The 20275-nt window shown below is 66.3% G+C and overlaps 8 protein-coding genes across 8 annotated transcripts; 3 read left to right on the top strand and 5 right to left on the bottom strand.

Moving 5' to 3' along the window:
- Positions 1-6: 6 nt before the first annotated feature.
- Positions 7-1320, top strand: EMIHUDRAFT_116742 (hypothetical protein; the record flags this gene model as incomplete). Its single annotated transcript, XM_005774836.1, has 1 exon — positions 7-1320. The coding sequence occupies one exon, from the start codon at positions 7-9 to the stop codon at positions 1318-1320; it is 1314 nt and encodes a 437-aa protein (XP_005774893.1).
- An 820-nt stretch (positions 1321-2140) lies between these two features.
- On the bottom strand, positions 2141-5827 carry EMIHUDRAFT_444279 (hypothetical protein). Its single transcript, XM_005774835.1, has 13 exons — positions 5662-5827; positions 5370-5560; positions 5097-5256; positions 4782-4928; positions 4532-4632; positions 4200-4396; positions 3711-4066; positions 3522-3599; positions 3246-3406; positions 3042-3159; positions 2782-2967; positions 2589-2702; positions 2141-2512 (listed from the first exon to the last, which is right to left on the bottom strand). The coding sequence occupies exons 1-13, from the start codon at positions 5809-5811 to the stop codon at positions 2381-2383; spliced, it is 2091 nt and encodes a 696-aa protein (XP_005774892.1). The 5' UTR covers positions 5812-5827; the 3' UTR covers positions 2141-2380.
- Positions 5828-6624: 797 nt separating this feature from the next.
- On the top strand, positions 6625-7481 carry EMIHUDRAFT_240326 (hypothetical protein; the record flags this gene model as incomplete). The annotated part of the gene is made up of 3 exons (XM_005774834.1): positions 6625-7278; positions 7357-7381; positions 7438-7481. The coding sequence occupies 3 exons, from the start codon at positions 6625-6627 to the stop codon at positions 7479-7481; spliced, it is 723 nt and encodes a 240-aa protein (XP_005774891.1).
- A 942-nt stretch (positions 7482-8423) lies between these two features.
- On the bottom strand, positions 8424-9695 carry EMIHUDRAFT_116739 (hypothetical protein; the record flags this gene model as incomplete). The annotated part of the gene is made up of 1 exon (XM_005774833.1): positions 8424-9695. One exon carries the CDS (start codon positions 9693-9695, stop codon positions 8424-8426), a length of 1272 nt encoding a protein of 423 aa, XP_005774890.1.
- Positions 9696-10538: 843 nt separating this feature from the next.
- On the bottom strand, positions 10539-16112 carry EMIHUDRAFT_419034 (hypothetical protein). Its single transcript, XM_005774832.1, has 12 exons — positions 15279-16112; positions 14535-15149; positions 14375-14464; positions 13671-14297; positions 13303-13426; positions 13062-13243; positions 12931-12980; positions 12751-12860; positions 12255-12678; positions 11272-11672; positions 10885-11028; positions 10539-10795 (listed from the first exon to the last, which is right to left on the bottom strand). Exons 1-9 carry the CDS (start codon positions 16086-16088, stop codon positions 12464-12466), a joined length of 2823 nt encoding a protein of 940 aa, XP_005774889.1. The 5' UTR covers positions 16089-16112; the 3' UTR covers positions 10539-10795; positions 10885-11028; positions 11272-11672; positions 12255-12463.
- A 108-nt stretch (positions 16113-16220) lies between these two features.
- ECH16 (putative enoyl-CoA hydratase/isomerase) lies at positions 16221-17520 on the top strand. Its single transcript, XM_005774831.1, has 3 exons — positions 16221-16737; positions 16801-16871; positions 16953-17520. The coding sequence occupies exons 1-3, from the start codon at positions 16263-16265 to the stop codon at positions 17286-17288; spliced, it is 882 nt and encodes a 293-aa protein (XP_005774888.1). The 5' UTR covers positions 16221-16262; the 3' UTR covers positions 17289-17520.
- Positions 17521-17663: 143 nt separating this feature from the next.
- EMIHUDRAFT_240321 (hypothetical protein) lies at positions 17664-18029 on the bottom strand (the record flags this gene model as incomplete). The annotated part of the gene is made up of 1 exon (XM_005774830.1): positions 17664-18029. The coding sequence occupies one exon, from the start codon at positions 18027-18029 to the stop codon at positions 17664-17666; it is 366 nt and encodes a 121-aa protein (XP_005774887.1).
- A 354-nt stretch (positions 18030-18383) lies between these two features.
- EMIHUDRAFT_240320 (hypothetical protein) lies at positions 18384-19755 on the bottom strand (the record flags this gene model as incomplete). The annotated part of the gene is made up of 3 exons (XM_005774829.1): positions 18384-18672; positions 18743-19080; positions 19228-19755. 3 exons carry the CDS (start codon positions 19753-19755, stop codon positions 18384-18386), a joined length of 1155 nt encoding a protein of 384 aa, XP_005774886.1.
- Positions 19756-20275: the final 520 nt, after the last annotated feature.

Here is a 20275-nt window from a genome sequence, read left to right as displayed (position 1 = left end):
GCCGGCATGCAAGCAATATCTCCTCGCGTCCCCGACCCACCACCCTTCCCACGGCGGTGGTCAGCAAAACCGCAGACGAACCTATCGACTCCGGGCTTCGACGCCGGTCTCGTGGCCACAGACTTCCACGGAGATTGCCACAGCCCCGCCTCGCAAAGCAGCAAGACGGTCTACCCCGACGGCTACACAGTGCTCACGCTGTGTGCCGAGGCGACGCAGTTCATCCTCTCGCCAGGAAGCAGGGGTGGCAAATGCGAGGCGTGGAGCATGCAGGCGCGTGAGCGCGAGAGACTCTGCCGCAACGCATGCGCATGCCCATTCTGCATCCGTGACACCGGCGGGCGGTGGACGACTGCGGAGGGCGGTGAGATTCAGGACGTGACGTGGGAGGCGGGCAACGTGAGCGGCAGCAGCCCAATCAGCGGCGAGCCCGTCCGAGTTTGGAGGGGTGTGCTCGTTGGTGACTCGCTCGGCATCGAGTACTCTGTGAGCTTGAGCGGAGCGCCGCACTCGCTCCGCGTCGACAGCCCACTCTGGGTGTCGACCTCGACGTCGTTTGCGGGCTTTAGCACCTCGGCGCCAGCGGACGCCTTTGCCGTCCCCTCCAGCTGCCCTCCGCCGCATGAGCCGCTCACAGCGAACGCGCCGCTCGACTCACCAACGCCGCCAGCGCCTACGCCAGACTTGCTCCGCCCGGCCCGCGTCGGCGCCCCTCCCTCCTTCCCCGCCGCCTTCGCCGCCCACCTCGTGGTCAACATCTCTCACCCGGGGTACGACGGAGGGAACGTGCTGCTCGACTTTGCTGCAGACTGCTCCGCGGGGCCGCGGAGGCAGATGAGCCGCACCACGTTTGGAAACTTCCACACGCAGCTTATGCGCTGCGACGAGGGGCGCGTGTACAGCTTCGACCTGCAGGGCAGCAACTGCGCCGTCAGAGCCATCCCGGCGGACGTCTCACCGCGCGTGTGCGAGGTATGCACGCTGCCCTTTGGGCTGCGCGACACGGCCGGCCTATACACGCTCGATGGCTCGCTCTGGCGCGGCGTGCGCTGGACCGGCGCCTTCTTCGAGGGCGCATCGGTGGTGCACAGTGGGGTCGCGACGACGCGCCGCCACGCGCTGAGCGTGCAGGCTGGGTGGGGCGCCACGGCGTTCGGCGCGCGGCTGCCACAAAGCAGCTTGGTCGAGGAGGCGGGCTGGGTGCGCACGCACGTCCGCCTCTCGCGCTTCTCGGCGGCGGTCAACGCGTCGGACTTTGAGCCGCCGCCCTGCTTCCGCGCGAGTAGGGGAGAGCCACTTGTTGATGTTGTGCGACGGTGAATACCTCTGGAGCCGTCGGCTCACTGCGTGGCTCTGTCTATGTGTACAAGAGAAAAATATGAAGCATGAAGCTAGAAGGTAAAAGTTAAAAGATTTAGTAAAAGCAAGGAGAGATAGAGAGGCTGAACCCCGGTCTGACAGCCGACAGTAAACACCGCACCCCGATACACAGCACCTGACAGCCTGACAGTCAGGGCTCAGTAGAGAGGGAGGCATATACACTTCGTCAAAGGGCAACTCAGACCCAGATCGGAATCCGGAAACTGCCAGAGCGCACCGGGGAGGACACAGAAATCAGAATCGGAAACGACAACCCCTCTCTCTCCGGTCTCCTTGCTTCCGGACGCGACTGTGTATGTGCGTCGCACGCCCCATCAATCTCACCCCTTCTGCACCCCTTCGTTTCACGATCTCACGTCTGAGACACCGGACTACTTAGACGGCCGTTGCGACAGAGCTCTCCGATGTCGAATGCCGCATTAACCCGCACCTCATCGGCGACGTGCCACCAGCAGCCGCGGCTGAACTCACGCGCACGCTTTGAGGCCGCGCAAGCGCGTGCGACAACACACGTGATGCCCTTGGTGCCACCCACGCTGAGCCCCATCTCCTCCTGGTCAGCCGAGAGCAGGACACTCTCGACCGCACTCTCGACCGCGCCCGTTTCGCACATCGGCGGGACGGGCATGATCCGAACTGTGATGTCTGGTGGGGGAGAGAGAGATTTATTGTTGTTCTGGTGGAGGCAAGGTGACGCGCGCGCCCCGGCCGGCCAGCAACGAACGAGCTCCGAAGTTGCACCAGCCGTCCCCGGACAAGTATGAAATATTAATTTTCGCTCACTTCAATGCTACATTCTGTTTCCGCTCCTGACAATAGGGTCTGCCACACACGTCCCATCGGAGCGACGAAGATTGCAAGAAACAATGGCTGAACTGGCAGTGAACTCATCCAACTCAACCACGTACGTTGCGTGCCGCGGAGTGTGATGACGCGTCGCGTCGGCGAACGAGTGGAGCACAAGGCGCTCTTGACCAACGCCCCTGCGGCACGTTCCGCCTCACGCAGCGACGCAGCCCGCCGGGCAGGTCACGGTCGAGGCGAAGAGAAGTTCGCGCCGGTCCTGGGTCGCCGGGTAGTTGGGGCCGGGGGTGCACCCCGCGGGGCAGGTGCTGCACTTGCTGCCGTCCGCCTGAAGTTGGGGCGCATGTCGGGAGCGTGAGTGTGAGAGGGCAAGTAGCCAGGCGCGGCGGAATCGCCCGCGGCGCCTTTTTGAACTCGTAGAGGGAGAGCGTGCCGCTCCACGCGCCGGCGAACATCACGCCCGCGTATCCGGTGGGCGAGTCCGCGGCGGCGAGGAAGGTCATCGACTCTGGGTCCACCTTTGGGAGGGCGTGCGGCGGGGGTGAGTGGTGAGACCGCAGCAGCGCCGGGGGCACGACCACGAGAGTGGCCACGCGCCTCGCCGAGGGTGCCGTCATCGTAGGCGACACTTGGGTTCTTCGTCTCGGACGCGGGCGAGAGGTGCTGCACGAAGAGCAGATCCGGCGAGGCGGGGATGGACACGTCGAAGACGAAAGCCGTGCCCTGCTTCTCGGTCGCGGTCACCATGATATGGCAGCCGCACGCTTCGCCCACGACGACCGCCTGTCAGGGTGGCGGTGTTGTAGCGTGTCGCTGGCGTGAAACGGGGGAGGTAGAGGGCACGTGGCGGCACGCGCCTCAGGCCCGGCGCCATCCTTAAGCGAGCGCTCGTCGACCGTCTTGCCGAGCGGGCAGGCGCAGTAGGTGGCGTCGCAACCGCGGCCCTCCGCCACGTCCTCGTCCGCCACGTCGCACCTGATTGAGGTTTTGGGGAGAGATGTGTTGTGTCGAGTGCCACGAGGCCGGGGAAAGAGGGTGGGCCCCGCGCGTCCCCGCCGCACCCGTCCTCCTCCTTGTCGTTGATCTCCCAGATGGTCTCTTGCAGGCTGGTCCAGCCGTCTTGGATCGCCAGGTACGGCGCAGTGGTGCTCACTTGGCCGGACTTTTCGGCGTCGAAGAGCGTGCCCACGTTGCCGTCCGAGTCGCGGATCATCGCGAACTCCTGCGGAGGTAGCACGGTGCGAGAGCCGTCATCGAGGGCGCGCGGCGAGGGGGGGGGGGGGGCGTGTGCAGAGACCCTCTTGCACAGGTGCGGGGATGACGGGGTGTGCGCTCGCCTCGTCGTGCACGCTGTTGTGCGACCACGGGTAGTGGAGGCACTGATTCTTCTCGAGCATGGACCCCGAGTCCCACACCTGCAGGCAGAGAGGGGCGGTGAGAGGAGGGGGATGAGCCTGGAGGAGCCAGGGCGGCGGTGCTAGGCCCGAATATGACGCGGGACGGAGAGGTCACGGGGGGGCAGTCACCAGAGACATGTCGGACGCTTTCCAGATGGAGAGGCCGCGGCCGCCGAAGCCAACCGCGCCCTTGAAGACCGGCTTCGTCGGGTCCGAGTAGTCGACGCCGCTCGACCCGATGGTGATGCTCATCTTGGTGTCGCCAAAGTTGGCGTACGCGTCCGAGCCGACGTCCGGGGCGAAGAAGGAGAACTCCTGAAACTCGTTGGTGAAGGTCTCGTTCGTGTCGATGACGTCCTTAAACTTTTGCTTGGACTCGTAGTCACCGTACTCCTTGTCGTCGCCCTCGTTGGCCGTCACGATGTAGTCGATGCCGTCGACAGTCAGCGTCGCGATCGCATCCGGGTGGCGCATCGACTTGAAGCCTGGGCGGAGAGGGGAGCGTGACAGGAGAAGAGCGGAGGAGGGAGGGGTTGGATGAGGGCGAGCGGACGAGAGAGCGGAGCGTCAGCAGAAGGGCGGTGGGAGGAGTACGGGGCCGGGCGGGGGAGAGCGGACCCGGCTTGTGCTCGAGCACGCATTTGCCGTCCTTGACGGTGTCGATGCCTTCGGTGGTGCCGTCCTCGCTCCAATCCTTGAGCGGCAACGCGTCCAGCCGCGTGGCGGTGTGGGTCTCCACGTCGATGGTGACGATCGCCGAGTTCTCCTGGCAGTTGGCGTAGACCTTGGTTCCGTCCGACGACCAGGTGAGGTACCTGGGCGTGTGTTGGGGGGGGGGGCGTGAGGAAGAGCTAGTTGTGCGGGTGGTGCTTGGTGTGCGTGCGCGTGTGGATGCGTGTGTGGTATGTTGGGGGTGGGGGGGGTGCGGCGAGGGCGCGTGTTCGGCGCACTCCGGCTCGAGCTGCGTCGCCGGCGAGTAGGCAGCGCGCGAGGCTGTGAAGTTGAGCAAGCCCGAAAAGTGCGCAGAGTGGACGTCGTAGAACTCTTGCGCCTGCGGGACGAAGGACCAGGGGGGCGGGGTCGAGGCCAGTATATCAAACGGCGCTACTAGCTTCGGTGGCGTAGTGAGAAGGTGAGCGGATGATACGCCACGCTTGTGGTGGCCGAGAACAGAGGGAATTCCGCATCCAGGCTCTGCACCTTTAGCTCGAGCGGCAAGTGGACGCCCTTCGCCTTGAGGGCCTCGTCCGTCTCGGCGACGGCGGCAAAGTCGACAGTCTTGACTTCGCCGTCCATCCCCCCGACGTCGAAGCCTTCGATGATGCTCACGGAGCCCACGGGGTCGACCTGTGGCGCGGCGGTGGCGAAGGAGGGGGCGGCGAGGGTGGCGGTGGCGAAGGAGGGCGGCGGTCGGCACGGGTGGCGGCGAGGGTGCGAGCGGCGGCAGGCGCCAGGCGCAGCGGGGGTGGGGCAGGGGGTGGGAGAGAGGCAGGCCCGCAGTGAGGGGGGAGGCACCAGGCCGTCGTCGGTGTACACACCCTCGCCCTCGTTCGCCACGGCGATCTTGGTGCAGTCATGGTTCCACGCCACCATGTCTGGGAGCGGGCCAACCACGTACTTTTGCTTCATCGTCGCGGGCGTCGTCGCGTTCGCGGAAGAGTAGATGGTGACAACCCTGCGCAGAAAGGGGGGCTGTGGTGAAGGCAGGGTGGTGAGGCGAGAGAGATTGGAACGGGCGCTGGCGAGGGAGGTTGGAACGGCTGCTCGCTGGCGAGGGCGGCGGCGCACCCAGGCTCCGTCTTGACCTTGGCTGTGGCGCCAATGGCCACCAGGCCGCCGCAAACTGTCACATCGGTAATGCTTCCAGTTCCCGCGGCCACGGTATCGGTGAGGTCGATACCGAAGAGGATTTGCGGGTTCTTCGGGTCGGCGTAGTCAACGACGCTCAGCACGGCTTGCTCGCTGACGGCGTAAGCGATCTGGCCAAGAGAGGTAAGTGGCGGCGATGAGAGAGGGCGTGAATAAATGCAGTGGGGCATCGTGGAGGTGGCTCTGAACAGGAGCATCAATGAGGGCTTGCCTTGTTCATCGGGTCGTATGCTGACTTTTCGGCGGCGCCCATGCCGAAGGCCTTGTTGCCCGTCGAGTCGAACGGCACGTAGACGCGGGAGAGGAGGTCCATGCCTGTGATGACCCCGCTCATCGATAGTGTGTGCTGTAGCAACAACATTGGGGCACACACCCGCCCGGACAGGGCTGAAGCAAAGAGCGAGCAAAATCGCCGACGGATTCATCTCTCAGCCCCCGGGGTGGGTGTCGGGTTGGGGCGGGGGTGATTGTTGAACTGCTGTTACGTCTTCGGTCCCTGCGGGAAGCCCTGGCGCATAGGACAACAACTTGTTGAGTATGGTTCTTGCACTTGTGCAAGATTGGGCGTCTTCTGCAGCAGTCCCTTTGAGAGAGTGTCCCTGGAGAGTGTCCCTTTGATGGGAGGCCCCAGGGTGGGGGCCACCTCGAACCCCCAGCCAGGGATTCGAGCGGAGGGTGCCCCGGATTCATCTATCCGTCGGGCCCGGAACATTCATTAGAACTGATCACTTTGCGCAGCAACCGTCGGCCGCCGCTTTTTAGCTGGACGGCAGTACGCTGCGAGAGAGAGATTTTGCTGCGCCGTCGCTCTGTCGCGCACGCTCTCGTGCTTCGTTGTGAATTATTCAGTGTGTCCCTGCACTTGTTGTCCCAGGAGTACCCCCCCCCCTTCCCCCGCGCGCGCTGATGAATTCTTTTGTTTTTGTCTTCGCCAGAAACAAGAAATCACGACTCTCACAGTGATTTGGGCTCGGCAGCTTGTTAGCCCAGAAACCCCAGCGTTCCAACTTTGTCCCGGGTATGGTATGGTACCATCCCGCAACCCACCTCGAGACCATACCCCCCCGCCTGCTGACAGACCTGCTTGGGGGTATGGTATGGCTAGTCTTGGGGGCGGGGCCCCGGGGGGGCGGTCAGGACGAACCCCCCGGCGGCGGGACGAGCTGCGAAGAAAATGGGCAGCGGAGACTTGGCGGACCCGCTCGTGTACGTGCTTCGGTGCTCGCACTGCGAGACGGAGCTGACGCGCCGCGGCATGCGCGTGTGGCTCTGCGCCGACAGCACGACACGCCTCTTCTCGACAGACATTCCGACCGAGGCGCTCGTCGAGGAGGCGTGCGCAAAGTCGGCGCCGCTGTGCCACTGCCGCATACGGGACGTGAGCTGCTCCAGCTGCCGAGGCCGCGCAGGATCCTTCCGCGCAGGCGAGTGTGCGCCAGAGCCGCTCACGCCTGCTGTTCCGGCCCTGCTAGGCACAGTCGGCTACCACGTCATCGCGGCCTGCTTTGCGTGCGACGATGGCGGCGAGGGCGACGGCAACAACGGGCACTACTGGCTCCTCCACGGCGAGGGTGTGGCTGCGGCGCCGAGGGAGAGGCGTGGCCGACGGCTGCTGTGGAGTGAGTTGCCTTACAACGGCGTGGAGGAGGGCGAGGAGGGCGGCGAGGAGGGCGGCGAGGAGGGCGGGAGGGGGTTGGCCGCCACGCTCTGCAGCATCTGCGCTTCTCCGATGCGGCAGCGCACGCGGACCCCCTGCGGACACGAGTTTTGCTACGGCTGCATCTCTCGAGAGGCGCGCTGCCCGCTCCCGGCCCCGCGCCTCGCCTCGGTGTGCCGCTGCAGCGAGCAAACCCGCTCATCGGCCTGCCCCCCAGGTGGACGCGAGGGGCTGCTGCCCGTTCGACAGGAGGCCTCTCGCGCGGGAGGAGCTCGTGCGGGACAGAAAGCGGGCCGCCCCGTCGGAGGGCCCCGCTGCGATGAGAACAAGGCGTGTCGGGTCGGCGCAGGGGGTTGGGTCTCGGTGACGTCTAAAAGTGGGTCGTGTCTTATAACAACGCAGAGAGCACGCGCGACCAGCGCGCGACGCGCGTGGGCCGTGTCCATGTTGCATCGTGTTGCATGTGTATACTACGCTCTTGTGGGGCGCTGGGGCGGGGCACCCACCCCCATCTCTTCACACACTCCGCACGGGCACGCGCGCTCGCACTCGCGCACACGGCGGAGATAATAAATAAATAAATAAAAACGGCATACGAAAAACGGAGGTAACGCTAACGGACACCTCTCTCGCTGTGAGATGGGCTTGGGGCTTGGGGGTAAAAAGGAACAGGTCCCCGCCCGTGCGATCTTTGTGCAGGGTTCTTTGTGGGTGTGGTCGGCGACTCCTACGTCCTAGCCGGGGTCATCCTCCCGATGGGGGACTAGCCCTAGCCGTCTTCCACATGGTCCCTCGGGTCCCTGCTGCTCCTAATCTCTTCGCGTACATCCTCCTGCTACTCGTGATATCTCCGCGAAGTCCTGCTCCTTCCCTCGTCTCGCCCTGCGCGTCTGCCCCAATTCTCCCCCCCGTCGTCTGCCCTGCGTCGTCTGGCGACTGGTCCTCCATATAGTCGGTTGAGGTCGCCGCCCTCCTCGTGCCTCTTCCCAACGTTCACACGGCGGAGAACCGGAGTCCGGAGATACTCACTTACTCAGCTCTCAGATACCGCATAGAACATACATTGGTGTTTACACGCATAGAGTTTTTTGACTCCTGATCCTGTTCCGCACAGTCCACACAGAGCGCCTGTCTCATTCATGCGCCACCACTCTGTGCGTGTGTGTCTCATGTCGGTTGTCGCTTGTCGGCACACGTGACACGAATATGTGCTCTGGGACCATATGCAGTGGTGTCCACTGGCCAGTTGAGAGAGCTGTGTACTGCTGCGCTGGCCTCTCGTCTGCGTAAAAAACTGAAGCGCCGCGGCCCGCCAGCTAAAAGATGAGGAAGCGCCGGTTCTCGACGGCGAGGGCCTTAACGTAGCGCTCGTACGACTGCAGTTTCGTCTCGATGTTGGCCTCGTGGCGCTGGTCGTCGAGGGCGCAACGCGTGACGACGTTGCGCTGATAGACTCCCTCCGCCGCCGCCCGCATCGTTGCGAGCTTGGCCTCCCGCCGAGCCCTGGTGCGCGCGGCGTCGGCGGCCTGCCAGGGCGCGTGCTCGCGAGAGGCCGACACGCGCTGAAGCCGCTCCGCCTCGCTCGCGTGCGACGGCGTCCCAGGCGCCGGGTAGAGCGCCTCACGGGCGCCCTCCCTGTGCCCGCGCCCGCGAGGGACGCCGGCGGCCGGGGGCGGGTGCGAGGCAGCGGTGGCGGGTGGTGGCACCGGGACCGGCTCGATGCGGTAGCCCGGCCCGCTCCGCGCGCTGCGTGCGCTCGGTCGCGGGGAGGGCGACGGCTTGGCCTGCGCCTCTGCGGGCTTGGCGTCCCTCCACGAGCCTCGCTCGGCCTCGACGCGATTTCGCTCCAGCCGGGCGGCCGCCGCGCGCTGAACGCGATTGTGGATGGCCTGCTCTGCCTGCGTGAGCGGTGGCTCGGCCGCCTGCGCGTCCCCCGCCCCGACACCACCTTGCGCCTCGACCGAGTCCAACGCCCTCCGCAACTCGGGCACGATGCCTCCACCCTTGATGTCCTCCGGGTTGGTCATCCCCTGCGCGATGTGTGCGGCAAACTCGCGGTAGTCGATCTCGCCCGAGTTGTCCTTGTCAACCGACCTGTACAGCGCGTCGATCGAGGCGGAGTCTGCCACCCCGAGTTGCCCGAGAGCGACATCAATCTCTCGCTTTGAGAGGGTCCCCGAGCCGTCCGTGTCCCAAGCGCGGAAGACCTGCGACAGGACCTTGTCGGGGTCGTACCAGGTCACCAGCGGCGGGCACGCCTTGATAAGCGCCCGCTGCGCCGCCTCTGGCAACGCGGCCTTTGCTGGTGCGGCGGGCGGCTCCCACGGCCGCGGCTGCCGCCTCCGCGCCGTCAGCGGCGCCGGGTCCACCTGGGCGAGTGGGTTGGGCTGCCGCGCGTGCAATCGCGGCGCGGTGGCCGGGCGAAGCCGCCTGGCGACCTCCGCGCGCTGCCTCGGGCTTGCGCGCGGAGGGATGATCGGGGCAAAGCGGTCGTCCTCTGCCGCCCGCGAGGCGGGATCGTCCTCAGCACGGCCGAGCCGCCCCCACTTGTTGGTCCTGCCGATGTGGCCCTTGCGCACCGGCCGCATCCCCGGCGGCGACCGCCCGAGGGGCACGCAGAGCTGGGATGTGGCAGCGGGGCCGGCGCGGGCGCAGGGGGCTGCTGATCACCGTTACGCTTCGGTTCTATGACAAGTTGTGGGTGTGCGGAGTGAAGTGTCTGAAGCTGGGTCCGAGTGTTAGACGCCGACGAGCCACGCGCTCATAACGAGGCTCGCCAAACCAACCCCAAAATCGGTTGGTGAGGTGCACTAACCTCCGAGAAACCCTTCGCGGGTTGCTCCTCATCGCTAACAAACCCTGTCATCCGTCCGGGAATGTACGTAAGTAAAAGGTAAGCCAAATAGTCCGAAGATCCTCATCGCAAACCCTGTCAGCAGTCCACACCTGGCCGCGAGGCCGCGGAGTCCGGGTCTCTCTGAACTGAGGTCTGTCTGAAACCTGAATCTTGAATCATTTAGCTACTCGATCGAGTAAGTACGTTCGAAGGGGGGACGCAAGAGCCAAGTCCCAAGAGGGAGTGCTTCCTTTGACAGCCTTTAGATAGAACATGAAAGAAAGATAAAGAAGAGCAGCTCGGCCGAGGGGGGTGGCAGGCCCAACTTGCCTCTTGCGCCCCAACCCAACACGGCAAAAGAGGGGGGCGCGCACGGGCGGGACGTCCAAACGGCGCGGAAGTGCCAGTGCCTGGCCAGTGCGCGCCAGTCCCGTGCCCAGTGTGTGCGAGCAGGTCGTCGTCCTCAGCATTTGCGAAGAGAATAATCGCACCGATTTTCAAGTGAGCCCCCCGGGGGGACCATCGGTGCCTGCAGAGCGAGCGGACCTCGCGTTTCTTGTCGTCGAGGGCTTGAGTTGTGCTCACTCACTCGGCTCGGTGTGCAAGGCCCCGATCCGCCGCAGTATGTACGGGCAGCCCGGACAGCAAGGGTACGGCATGCCCTACGGCGGCGCGCCCTATGGCGGCATGCATCCGGGCGCGGGAGAGTTCGTCCCCGGCATGTACGGCGGCAACGGCTACCAGCAACCCATGAACGGCGGCGCGTCACCGTACCTGCCTCCCGGCCAGCAGCCCGTGCCGCAGCATCCGCCGCAGCAAAGAGCGGAGCAGCCGCCCACGGACGAGGAGCAGGCGCGCCGCGCGCTCCCTCGCCCTCCCCCTTCCCCTGCTTCTCCCCCGCGCGCGGGCGCCGCAAAACCGGAACGCGCTGCGGACCGCAGGCGTGGCTGGAGACGCAGATGGAGAAGGACGAGCAGGCGAAGCGCGAGGCTGGCGACAGCGAAAAGCTCAATGCGGCGGCCGCGGCGAGCGCAGCGGCGCCTGCGGCGGACGGAGGCTTTGACGACGTCATGAAGATGATTGAGGCGCGCTTGCCCGCCCCTCTGCCCCTCTCTCTCTCTCCCCGCCCGACTATCCGCGCGGTCGTCCCTTCGCGCGCGCCGCCGCGCCGCCGCCCCCACCGCTCCTGCCAACCCCCCTCGCGCGCGCCCCGCCGGCGCCCCCCTTCCCCTTTCCCTCCTCCTTTGGCACCCCCCTCCCCCCACCCCCCTCCCCCCCACCCCCCCCACCCCCCCATCCCCCCACCCCCCCCCTGCCCGCGCCCGCAGGAGAACCGCCGGAAGAATGAGGCCAAGCGCGCCGCGCAGTCTGCCCGCAACGCCGAGATCACTGCCGCCTTTGAGGCGCGCATGAAGGGCGGACAATAGAGCGCCCACGAGCGCAGTGAGAGTACTGCTCGGCCGCCTGGCTGAATTGAACTTTCTACCCCCTCCCCCCTCCGTACCCGCCCCCTGCCCGCCCCCGCCCTCCCTGTGGTGCTGTACGCTCCTCTTGGCTTAGATTCCAGCCTCATGCTCTCTCGTCTTCCTTGTCTGACTCGTCTTCTTCGTTCTTGCGTTGCGTCGGCTGCATGCTTGGTATGCGCTATGCCTCCCTGTATCCATTCTCGCCGGGGGTGTGCGGCGCTGCGGATCTGTGTTCTGCTTTTTACTCGCCTCTGTGTTAGCCCTACGTGGCTGGGTTCACAGCGATTGTAGGAAAATGTCGAAAACACTTGACGGTCGCGGCCTTCCGACTCGCGCCTCCGCCTCACTGGCACTATTGTAGCCCTGGCCGGTGCGCGTGCAGAGTTGAAGTTCCGGAGTGAAAATTCGAACGCGTTCTCTCACGGTGACCAAAAAATGTCCACCTAGAGGCACCTCTGGAGGCAGGCCGCCGCACGCCGGCGACACAGCTCCAGCTGTCGAGCTGACCCGCAGCTCCTCTCAGAGCGGGAACTGTGACGAAAGTTGACTGAGGCGGTTGTCAGGAATCATCATACGGATCACATGGTGGCTCTCTCATGACGGGCAACCGCCCGACCACTCCTGGGTGGCACTGCCACCGGTGTCGCTCGACGTCCTGTCGACAGCGTGCCGACAGCGACACAGACCATGTGGGACGCGTCGAGTATCGACCTCTACTGCTTACCCAGCCTTCGAGTGTATCCTGACTGTGGTCCCACACCCACTGGTGTCCATCTCAGAGACCGCAGGAGGTCATGAGGGTCGATGGGAGTGCCAACCCCACAATGCCTAAAAACCCAGCCCAGTAAATCGCAAGCCCGCAGCGACCAGCGTGTGCGGCTGCGGGGAGGCGCACAACAGTCAACACAGAGAGAGCGTCGCGGAGCACTCCGTCTCTCCGACAGCCAGCGAGGAACACACCGAGATTGGAGCAGGCTCCGCAGCGCTACTGTTAGTTCCTCGTCTCCCCGCGACATGTCGAGTCGCGAGAGCGGGGCGGCTCCGACCGCCGCGCCTAGCTCGCGCCGCTCGAGCTCGCCGCCATCTTGTCGAGCGCCTCGCCCGTCCACCGCCCGAGCGCCATGTTCTCGGCCACCTTTTGGAGGAGCTGCTCCGCCGACCAGCCGAGCGAGCTCTGGTCGTCCTTTGCGACGCGCGTCCACTCGTCGCCGTGGTGCGGGTCGGCGGCGACGCAGCGGCGCAGCACCTCCTCCTGCTGCTCGGGCGTGCCTATGGGAAGGTCCAGAGGCGGCTCCGCGACGGCTCCCAGCATCCCCACACATTCGTGCTGCGCGGGCGCGCCGTGCTGCAGCTCGAAGGCATAGTAGTTTCCCCACGCGTCGCCCAAGTCCGGGTCGAGGGTGACCGCGCGGTTGCACCACGATCGCGCCTTCTCCTCCTTGCGGTCGCGCCTGAAGCCACGGCGGGGCCGCGTGAGCAGAGAGGCGCCTCGCCCGGCCCCTTCCCTCCCTGCGGCCGCGCCAGAAGAGGCGCGAGACGGCGAGGATGACGTGCGCGTCGTTGTCGCACGCCTGGAGGCATCGGAGAAGCACCGGTCAGTCGCTAGTGAGTCACTGACACCGAAGAGGGGGCGAGGGTGGCGCGATGCTTGCCTTGAGCGCGTCGGACGACTTTGTCTTTTGCTGCGCGCGCTGCTCCATCGCAATCGCCTCCGCCCAGAGCAGCCCCGCCGACTTGCACTGCTGCAGCGCCTTTGCCATCAGCGTCATCGCCGCCTTGCGGTTTCCCGCGCGCCGCTCGAGCCGCACCGCCTCGAGCCACAGCTGCGGCGCGCCTACCCGGAGGGTCCGAGAAGGGCTCACAGGCTCGCCCCCCGGTCCCTGTTCGAGCCACCCAGCCGCGCGCCCGTCCGCTTGAGTCGCGCTACCTCGAGCAGCGAGCGCGCCTTCGAGACGGCGCCGTGCGCCTCCTCGAGCCGCGCCGCCGCCAGCCAGACAGGCTCGCAATCGGGGCACACCTGCGGCGGAGGGGAGGGCGACACCAACCTCGGGACGCCTCGGAGGGAACCTCGGCATCTCTACGCCAGGCTCGCAGCCATCTCTCGGCCAGACTCGCCGCCGGGGCACACGGCCGAAGCTGCGCGTGTCGCGCGGTGCGGCTCTCGCGGCCAAAGCTTCTCTGTGTGCGGCCGGGGCAAGGCGCTGTGGGGCAAGGGCGCTGTGGGGCAAGGGGGCGCTGCGGGTGCGGCCGGGGCGCCGCACCTTGACGGCGCGCGCGAGCGTCTCTCGCGCGGCGGCGTGCTGTCCGGCGCGCGACTCGAGCTGCGCCTTGAGCAAGTGCAGCTTCCAGAAGCGGGGGTGCGCCTTGAGCGCCGGGCCGAGCAGCGCGAGGGCGCTCTCCAGCTCGCCCAAGTCGCGCTCGAGCGTCACAGACTTCATCCACACGCGCTCGGTGCCCGCGCGCTCGCGCGCCCGCGCCAGCAGCTTGCGCGCGCGCTCTGGCTGGCTGTTCTCTGACTCGAGCTTCTGCGCGGCGAGCCAGACCTGCTCCGAGTCCGGGTTCGCGCGGAAAGCCTCGTTAAGGATGGCGCGCGCCCCCTCGACGTCGCCCGACTGCCACTTCTCCTTTGCCCCCATGAGCCACAGCACCTGCGCCTGCGGGCAGTACGACACCGCGCGCCGCAGCAGCGCGTCGAGCGACTCGCGCGTGCCGTGCGCCTTTTCGTGCTGCGCCGCGCGCACCCAGACCGACTTCTTCGTCGGGAAGGTGGTGAGCGCGACCGCGTAGATGGCGCGCGCGCACTCGGGGCAGCCGCGCGCGACGAGAGAGTCCGCGTCCTCCATCCACATCCGCTTGCGATCCTCCTCCTCGACGCCGAGGCCGATCGCCTGCCCACACGAGGCAAGGGCGTGAGCAGGCGCCGTCCTCAGCTTCGCCGCGCCTCCTCGCGGCCAAAGCCCGTCGCCTCACGGACGATTGCCTGTGCCGTGCGCGGCGCGGCGCCCTTCTCGCACGCCTCCGCCTCGGAGAGCCACTGCTCGCGCTCGAGGTGCACCTGATGGCTTGCAGGGCGTCCGTCAAGCAATCGGGCAGCCAGAGAGGCGCTGCTCGAGGGGCGGCGGCACCGAGTGCAGCGCGAGCGACTTGGACGCCTTCTCGATGATCTTGTCCACGATCTCGAGGTTGCCGTTGGCCTCCTCGAGCCGCGCGGCCGTGATCCAGATCTGCGGCTCAGTCGGGATCGTCTCGCGCGCCTTGTTGAGCACCTTGCGCGCGTTCTGGTACGACTCGAGCCGCGCGAGGGCGAGCCACATGTCGACGGCGTGCGGCACGCACTCGACGGCGCGGCCGAGCATGACGCGCGCGTCCTCCGGCGGCTCGAGGTCGATGGCCGCCTGCCACAGCTTGACGGAGTTTGGCACCACCTCGAGCGCCTTGCGCAGCACGCGCCGCCGCATGCCCAGGTTGGACTCGAGGGAGGCGGCCTGCAGCCAGATCTTGACCGAGGTGGGGATCTTCTTGATCGCGTCGGCGAGGACGACCTTGGCGTTCTCGGGCGTCTGCAGCCGCGCCGCCTCGAGCCACACGTCCTCGTTCGCGGCGCAGGCGCGGCAGCCCTCGCGGATGATCTGCCGCGCGGCGACGAGCTTGCCGGCGACCTCTTCGAGCCGCGCGGCGGCGATCCAGCCGGGGCCGTGCCCGGGGTTGGTCTGAGTGACAGACTTGAGGAGGAGGCGCGCCTGTGGGAGAGGGGGCGGGGGGGGGTGGGTGGGCGGGGGGGGCGAGGCGAGGCGAGGGCTGCGGGTAAAAGGCGGGGGAAGGGGGGGGGGGGGGGGGGCGAGGGAGGGCGCGGGCGGAGAGGCGGGGTCCTTTTTGATGTCGCCAATCTCCGCCTCGGTGGAGACCTTGACCGAGTTGAGGTCGGTGAGGTAGCCCTTCGGGTCCACCACCGTCTGCCCCGACACAGAGTCCGACATCTGGTCGAGCTTGACCGACAGCACCGAGTTCCTCGCCGCTCCGATGGCCTTCAGGTCCGTCAGCGGCGTCGCGCCGCCAGGCAACGGGGTGGCGGAGCCAGCCGAGCCGGGGAAGGGTGTGGCGGAGCCGCCGACGACGGTCTCCATCCCGCCGTTGATCATCTGCCTCGTGTCGAGCGAGTTGTGCACCTCCTGCTCCAGCCGCGCCTTCTCGAGCAGCGTGTCGGGCGTCGGCATGTACCGCTCGTTCCGCCGCTCGGCGGCGCGCGACTTGCGGTGCTCGCCCGGCTCGGGGAGGGTCTCCCACTCCTCGCGCGAGACGAGCTGCAGCTCGCGCTTCAGGTCGCCGAACTGGTGCTGCAGCTTTGGCCGCACCGCGCGGAACTTGTCGAGCGACTGCTTCAGCTTGTCCTCGCGCCGCGTGCGCCGCCGCTCGTCCATCTTTGCGTCCACCTCGGACCAGACGGTGTCGGCGACCTCGTCGTCGTCGTCGTAGGGGAGGCCCTGCGCGAGCGACTCGGAGTACCCCGAGAACTTGTCAAAGTTCGACTCGGACAGGTTTGTTTCTTCGCCCGTGGCGCGCGCTGGGCCGATATCTGAGCGGGTGGTGAAACCGGTGGCGCCACGGCCGAGACCGGCGACGTAGTTGGAGGGCGCGGAGCCGTTGTACGCCTTGGCGCCGCGGGCGCCGAGAGAGGACATGCCGCTCGCACCCGCGCCTTGCGGAGAGATCGGGCAAGAAAAAAATATGAAAAAATAAAAACAGAACCAACCAACCGCCAGCAAAAGAAATGACCCCAAGTTGTCCAAGGACACGTACTCCGAGTCGCGGAGTTGCCAGCCGCGTGGACCGGAGGCAACAGCAGCAGCAGCAGCATGCTCGTTCGCCGCCTTTCCGCAAGACGTCACATTCGCCGCCTGTCAACGACGGTGGACCAGCCACCGGTGCTTATCGAGACGGCCGGCCGCGTCGCCATCCTCCGCCTCAGCCGGCCTTCGAGCCTCAACGCGATGACGGCGGAGATGGGCGACGCGTTTGCCGAAGCCATCACCGAGCTCTCCGGCAGGTGCGACGAGATTGGGGCCGTCGTCGTGACCGGCGCTGGCAAGGCCTTCAGCGCGGGCGGAGACCTCCAGTTCCTGCGCGACCGCGCTGAGGACTCGGCGTGGCGCAACACGGCGGTGATGAGGCGGTTCTACGAGCGCTTCCTGTCGGTGCGGAAGCTGCCAGTGCCGACGGTGGCGGCCATCAACGGTCCCGCCATCGGCGCAGGCCTCGGCCTCGCGCTCGCCTGCGACGTGCGTGTCGCGTCACCCGCCGCCAAAATGGGCGTGACATTTGTTGGACTCGGTTTGTTCCGGTGGCGACGGTCGTGACGCGGCTCGTAGTAGACACCCGCATTGGAGCTCGTAGGCATCCATCCCGGCATGGGAACGTCGCACTTCCTGCCGCTGGCGGTGGGCGAGCAGGTGGCGGCGAGAATGGTGCGCTCTCCTCGCCACGCCGCCGCCACCGCTGCCTCCTACGCCGCTCTGTGACCCGCCGTCCTCCGCTTGCGGCCTCAGATGCTGACGGGCGAGGTCGTGGGCGGGGAGCAGGCGCTGCGCGAGCGGCTCGTCGCCTCGCTCGACGAGGACGCCGAGGCGGCGGCGGTCGAGGTTGCGGCGCAGATGGCGGCGCAGGCGCCGGCGGCGGTGCGCTCTTGCGTGCGCACGCTGCGCACGCGGCAGGAGGGCGGGCTCGAGGCGGCGCTCTGGCGCGAGGCGGACTCGCAGGCGCACTGCTACGCCACGGCAGACTACCTCGAGGGCCTGAGGGCGCTGACGGCCAAGCCGCGCGCGCCGCCCTCCTTCGCCGGCTACGAGGAGTGCTCGAGCGACCGCCCGCCCAATCTGGGATGAGTCGACTACTCGGTCGACCCCGTCGCGACCCCCAGCGGGCGAGAACGACACTTTATTTCAGCCCCCTGCAGTCTCAGCCTCGGGGCGAGCGCGGGGGGCAAGAGGCCGCCCAGAGAGTCCGCCGGGTGAAAGCACACGAGATGCCACAGAGACGCCGAGAGGGGGAGGTGGGTGGCGCGAGAGATCGCGTGCCCTCAGATCGTGCGGTCTTATATTAATATGATACAGGAGCGGTCTCGGCCGGGGGGGTGCGATGCGCCACACGACAATCACAAAAAAGGAAAACGCAGTCATGCCTCAGGCGCGTCATTTCCAGCAGGTGAGAGGTGTGTGAGGTGCCACCGACCGACGATCCGCAAGGGTCTGCCTCTTTCATCACAGGTCCTTGTCCTTGAGCTTGCCTCCCGCGGAGAGCCATTGTCGGTAGACACGGAAGAGGAGCTGCACGTAGTGGTCGGGGCGGGGCAAGGCCAACGACGCGAAGGCGGCGTAGTTGCCGACGTAAACAAAGAGCGGGATCACGAGCGCCATCGCGACCACCGCCGTGATTGGGAGCAGCGGGATTAAGAGCAGGTGCTGCGCCGCGTGGCCTGCAGTATTGCCAGCGAGCGCCTCCTCAAGCAGCTGCCACTTTGCGTGCAGCAGCAGGCCGTAGCCGCCGAGTATGCTCACCAGCAGCGCGAGTGCGCCGAGCAGTCGCAACAGTGGGATGGTCTTGCTCGCAAGAAGGTTGGCCGACATCAACGCGGCGGTTCACTGCTGAATAGAAAGCAAAATCGCGTCGCGCTGCTCACCGATGTTTTCTTTCTTTTCTGCATTTCTTTCCTCCCCTCCCTCCCTTGGCGTGTCTGTTTCGTTTCGGCATTCTTTAAGTGCGTCGCGCTCAGGAAACGCGCGAGGTTGGAAGGTGTGCGTGCTGGCCGGATCTGGGAGCGGGAGGGCGGACGAGGGGCCGCTACTCTCGGAACTCGCAGGTGGTGGGATGTCGGCGGCTGCCGGTTTCACAGAAAACGACCCGCGGGGATAGGAAACTCAGCAGCGCGCACAGCTTAAAGCGGGCTTGCCTCACAGTCCGGAACGCAAGAGGTCCTCTCCTTAATCGGACACAAAGACGACCCCAAACGCAAACCCGCTGCCAAGCCGCCCAACCGCGACGAAGCCGCCGATCTGCTCGTCGTCGCCCACCGAGGCGCTCAGCGCCGCGTCAGGCCTAGTCTTTGCAAACGCCTTCCGCAACGCATCGACCGCCTCCTTCTCACACCCATCCAGTTGTTCCTCGAATGGCTGCAGAACCTTCTTCGGGTGGGGTCGGGGGGTGTTGCTGTGGGGGAAGGTGCCTGCGGCCAGCTCAAACGAGTCGGTGCAGCGCTGGACGTAGCCGAGGCTGCCGTATGCATCTCCCGCTGCGCGTCAGTGAGGGAAAAACAGGGCGGTCAGCGAGCGCTGTGAGGGACTGTGACGGGACTCGCCACGGCGGTGCTCGGGCCGCGCCTTTTCCGCGGTTGCGGTGCTTCGAAAACGCGTTCTCGAGGTACTTTTTCCAGCAGGCCCGCGCAAACACCTCGAGCTTGGAGCCGTCTTTCAGCCCCACCTCCTCGAGCGTGTAGGTCGCCGACCCCATCAACTCCTTGTTGTCGGCGCCGCCAAGGGCCACTCGAACTGGCTTGAACAGGTCGTCCGCCGCAGGAGGGCCCTCGGTAGCTGCCACCTTTTTGCCGCACCGGCTGCAATAGTTGGCGTCAGCGGTGAGGAGGTTTCCGCAGCTGCAGGTTGCGGGCTGCTCTGGCGCCTCCTTGCCGCACCGACTGCAAAATTTGCTGTCGGCGGTGAGGACGTTGCCGCAGCTGCATTTACCGCTTGCGCCACCACCACTGCCGCGGCCTGCGCGACTGCCACTGCAGCCAGCGCCACTGCCGCCGCCAGAGAACAGGCTTCGCACCCATTCTTCTGTCACGACTGGCAGACCCCTCTTCTCTGCCTCCTGGTGCTTCTTCGTCCCATAGCCATCCTCGCCACAAAGCAGGTGCGTAGCTTTTGAGATGGTGCCAATGTGACCGCCGTGGCGACAGATCTCTGCCTCCACCTCGCTCCGCTTGACCGAGAGAGTTCCCGTGAGCAGAAAGGTGCAGTCAGAGATGACCGCGCCCGATGGAGCCGGAGTCTTCTTCCTCTTGGCCGTGGCAGGCTCGACGGCGGGCGAGGAGCGCCGCTTCTTCTCTGGTGAGCTCTTCTGCGGACTGACATTTGGCGCAGGCTTGACTTCAGCGTACCCCTTTCGCTCCTTGCTCCGAATCTGGTCCGCAGCAAACTCAAGCGCCTCGGCCTTGGACGCATGCTCTTTCTTGTGCACGCGGGCGCGAGACGCTGAGAGGGCGCCGTATCGCACCGTCGTTCTCTTCCCCTCCGCCTCAATCTCCCAGAACTTGCCACCGGAAGCACTGTCCATCTCGAAACGGCGAGGAGCCATGCGATGAGACGCGACGGCGCTGGGCGGAGGGCGCGAGCTTCCGCGAGACTCGTCCGTCCACGTCCATAATCACCAGCTGTGCCATGCGTGCCACGACGGCGACCGTGCTCGTCCTCAGCGGACTGGCAGTGCTCCCCGACACGGCCGGTGCAAAGGGGAGGGCTCACGAAGGCTGCAAGAAGTGCAAGATCGGGGTGATGAGGATGTTTGCTAACAAGACCCAAACCGGCCCCATCTCGCGCATCTGTCCAAACATCACAGCGGTTCCCAGCTCAACGCCAAACGAACGCGCGCCGGCTGCCTACTGCCCTGGGCTCGTGCGCGGTGAGGGAAAGTGTGTCGTGTACACTTTTGATCAGGGTGGAGACTTTGGCTTGGACAAATCCCTATCGTCGCGCCCGGACGAGCCAGGCGAGCCGTGGCGGCCCATACTGGCGACGAGACCCGGCGAGCTGTGGTCAGCCCCCGCTGCCGCCGTCTCAACTCAAAGTCCTATCTTCGATTGCACTGTGATGTCCTT

The sequence above is a fragment of the Emiliania huxleyi genome (genome assembly GCF_000372725.1).
Source record: "Emiliania huxleyi CCMP1516 unplaced genomic scaffold EMIHUscaffold_306, whole genome shotgun sequence".
Classification (NCBI taxonomy): Eukaryota; Haptophyta; order Isochrysidales; family Noelaerhabdaceae; genus Emiliania; species Emiliania huxleyi.
Note: the sequence above shows the minus strand (reverse complement) of the source record. Positions and strands in the feature narration are given on the sequence as shown.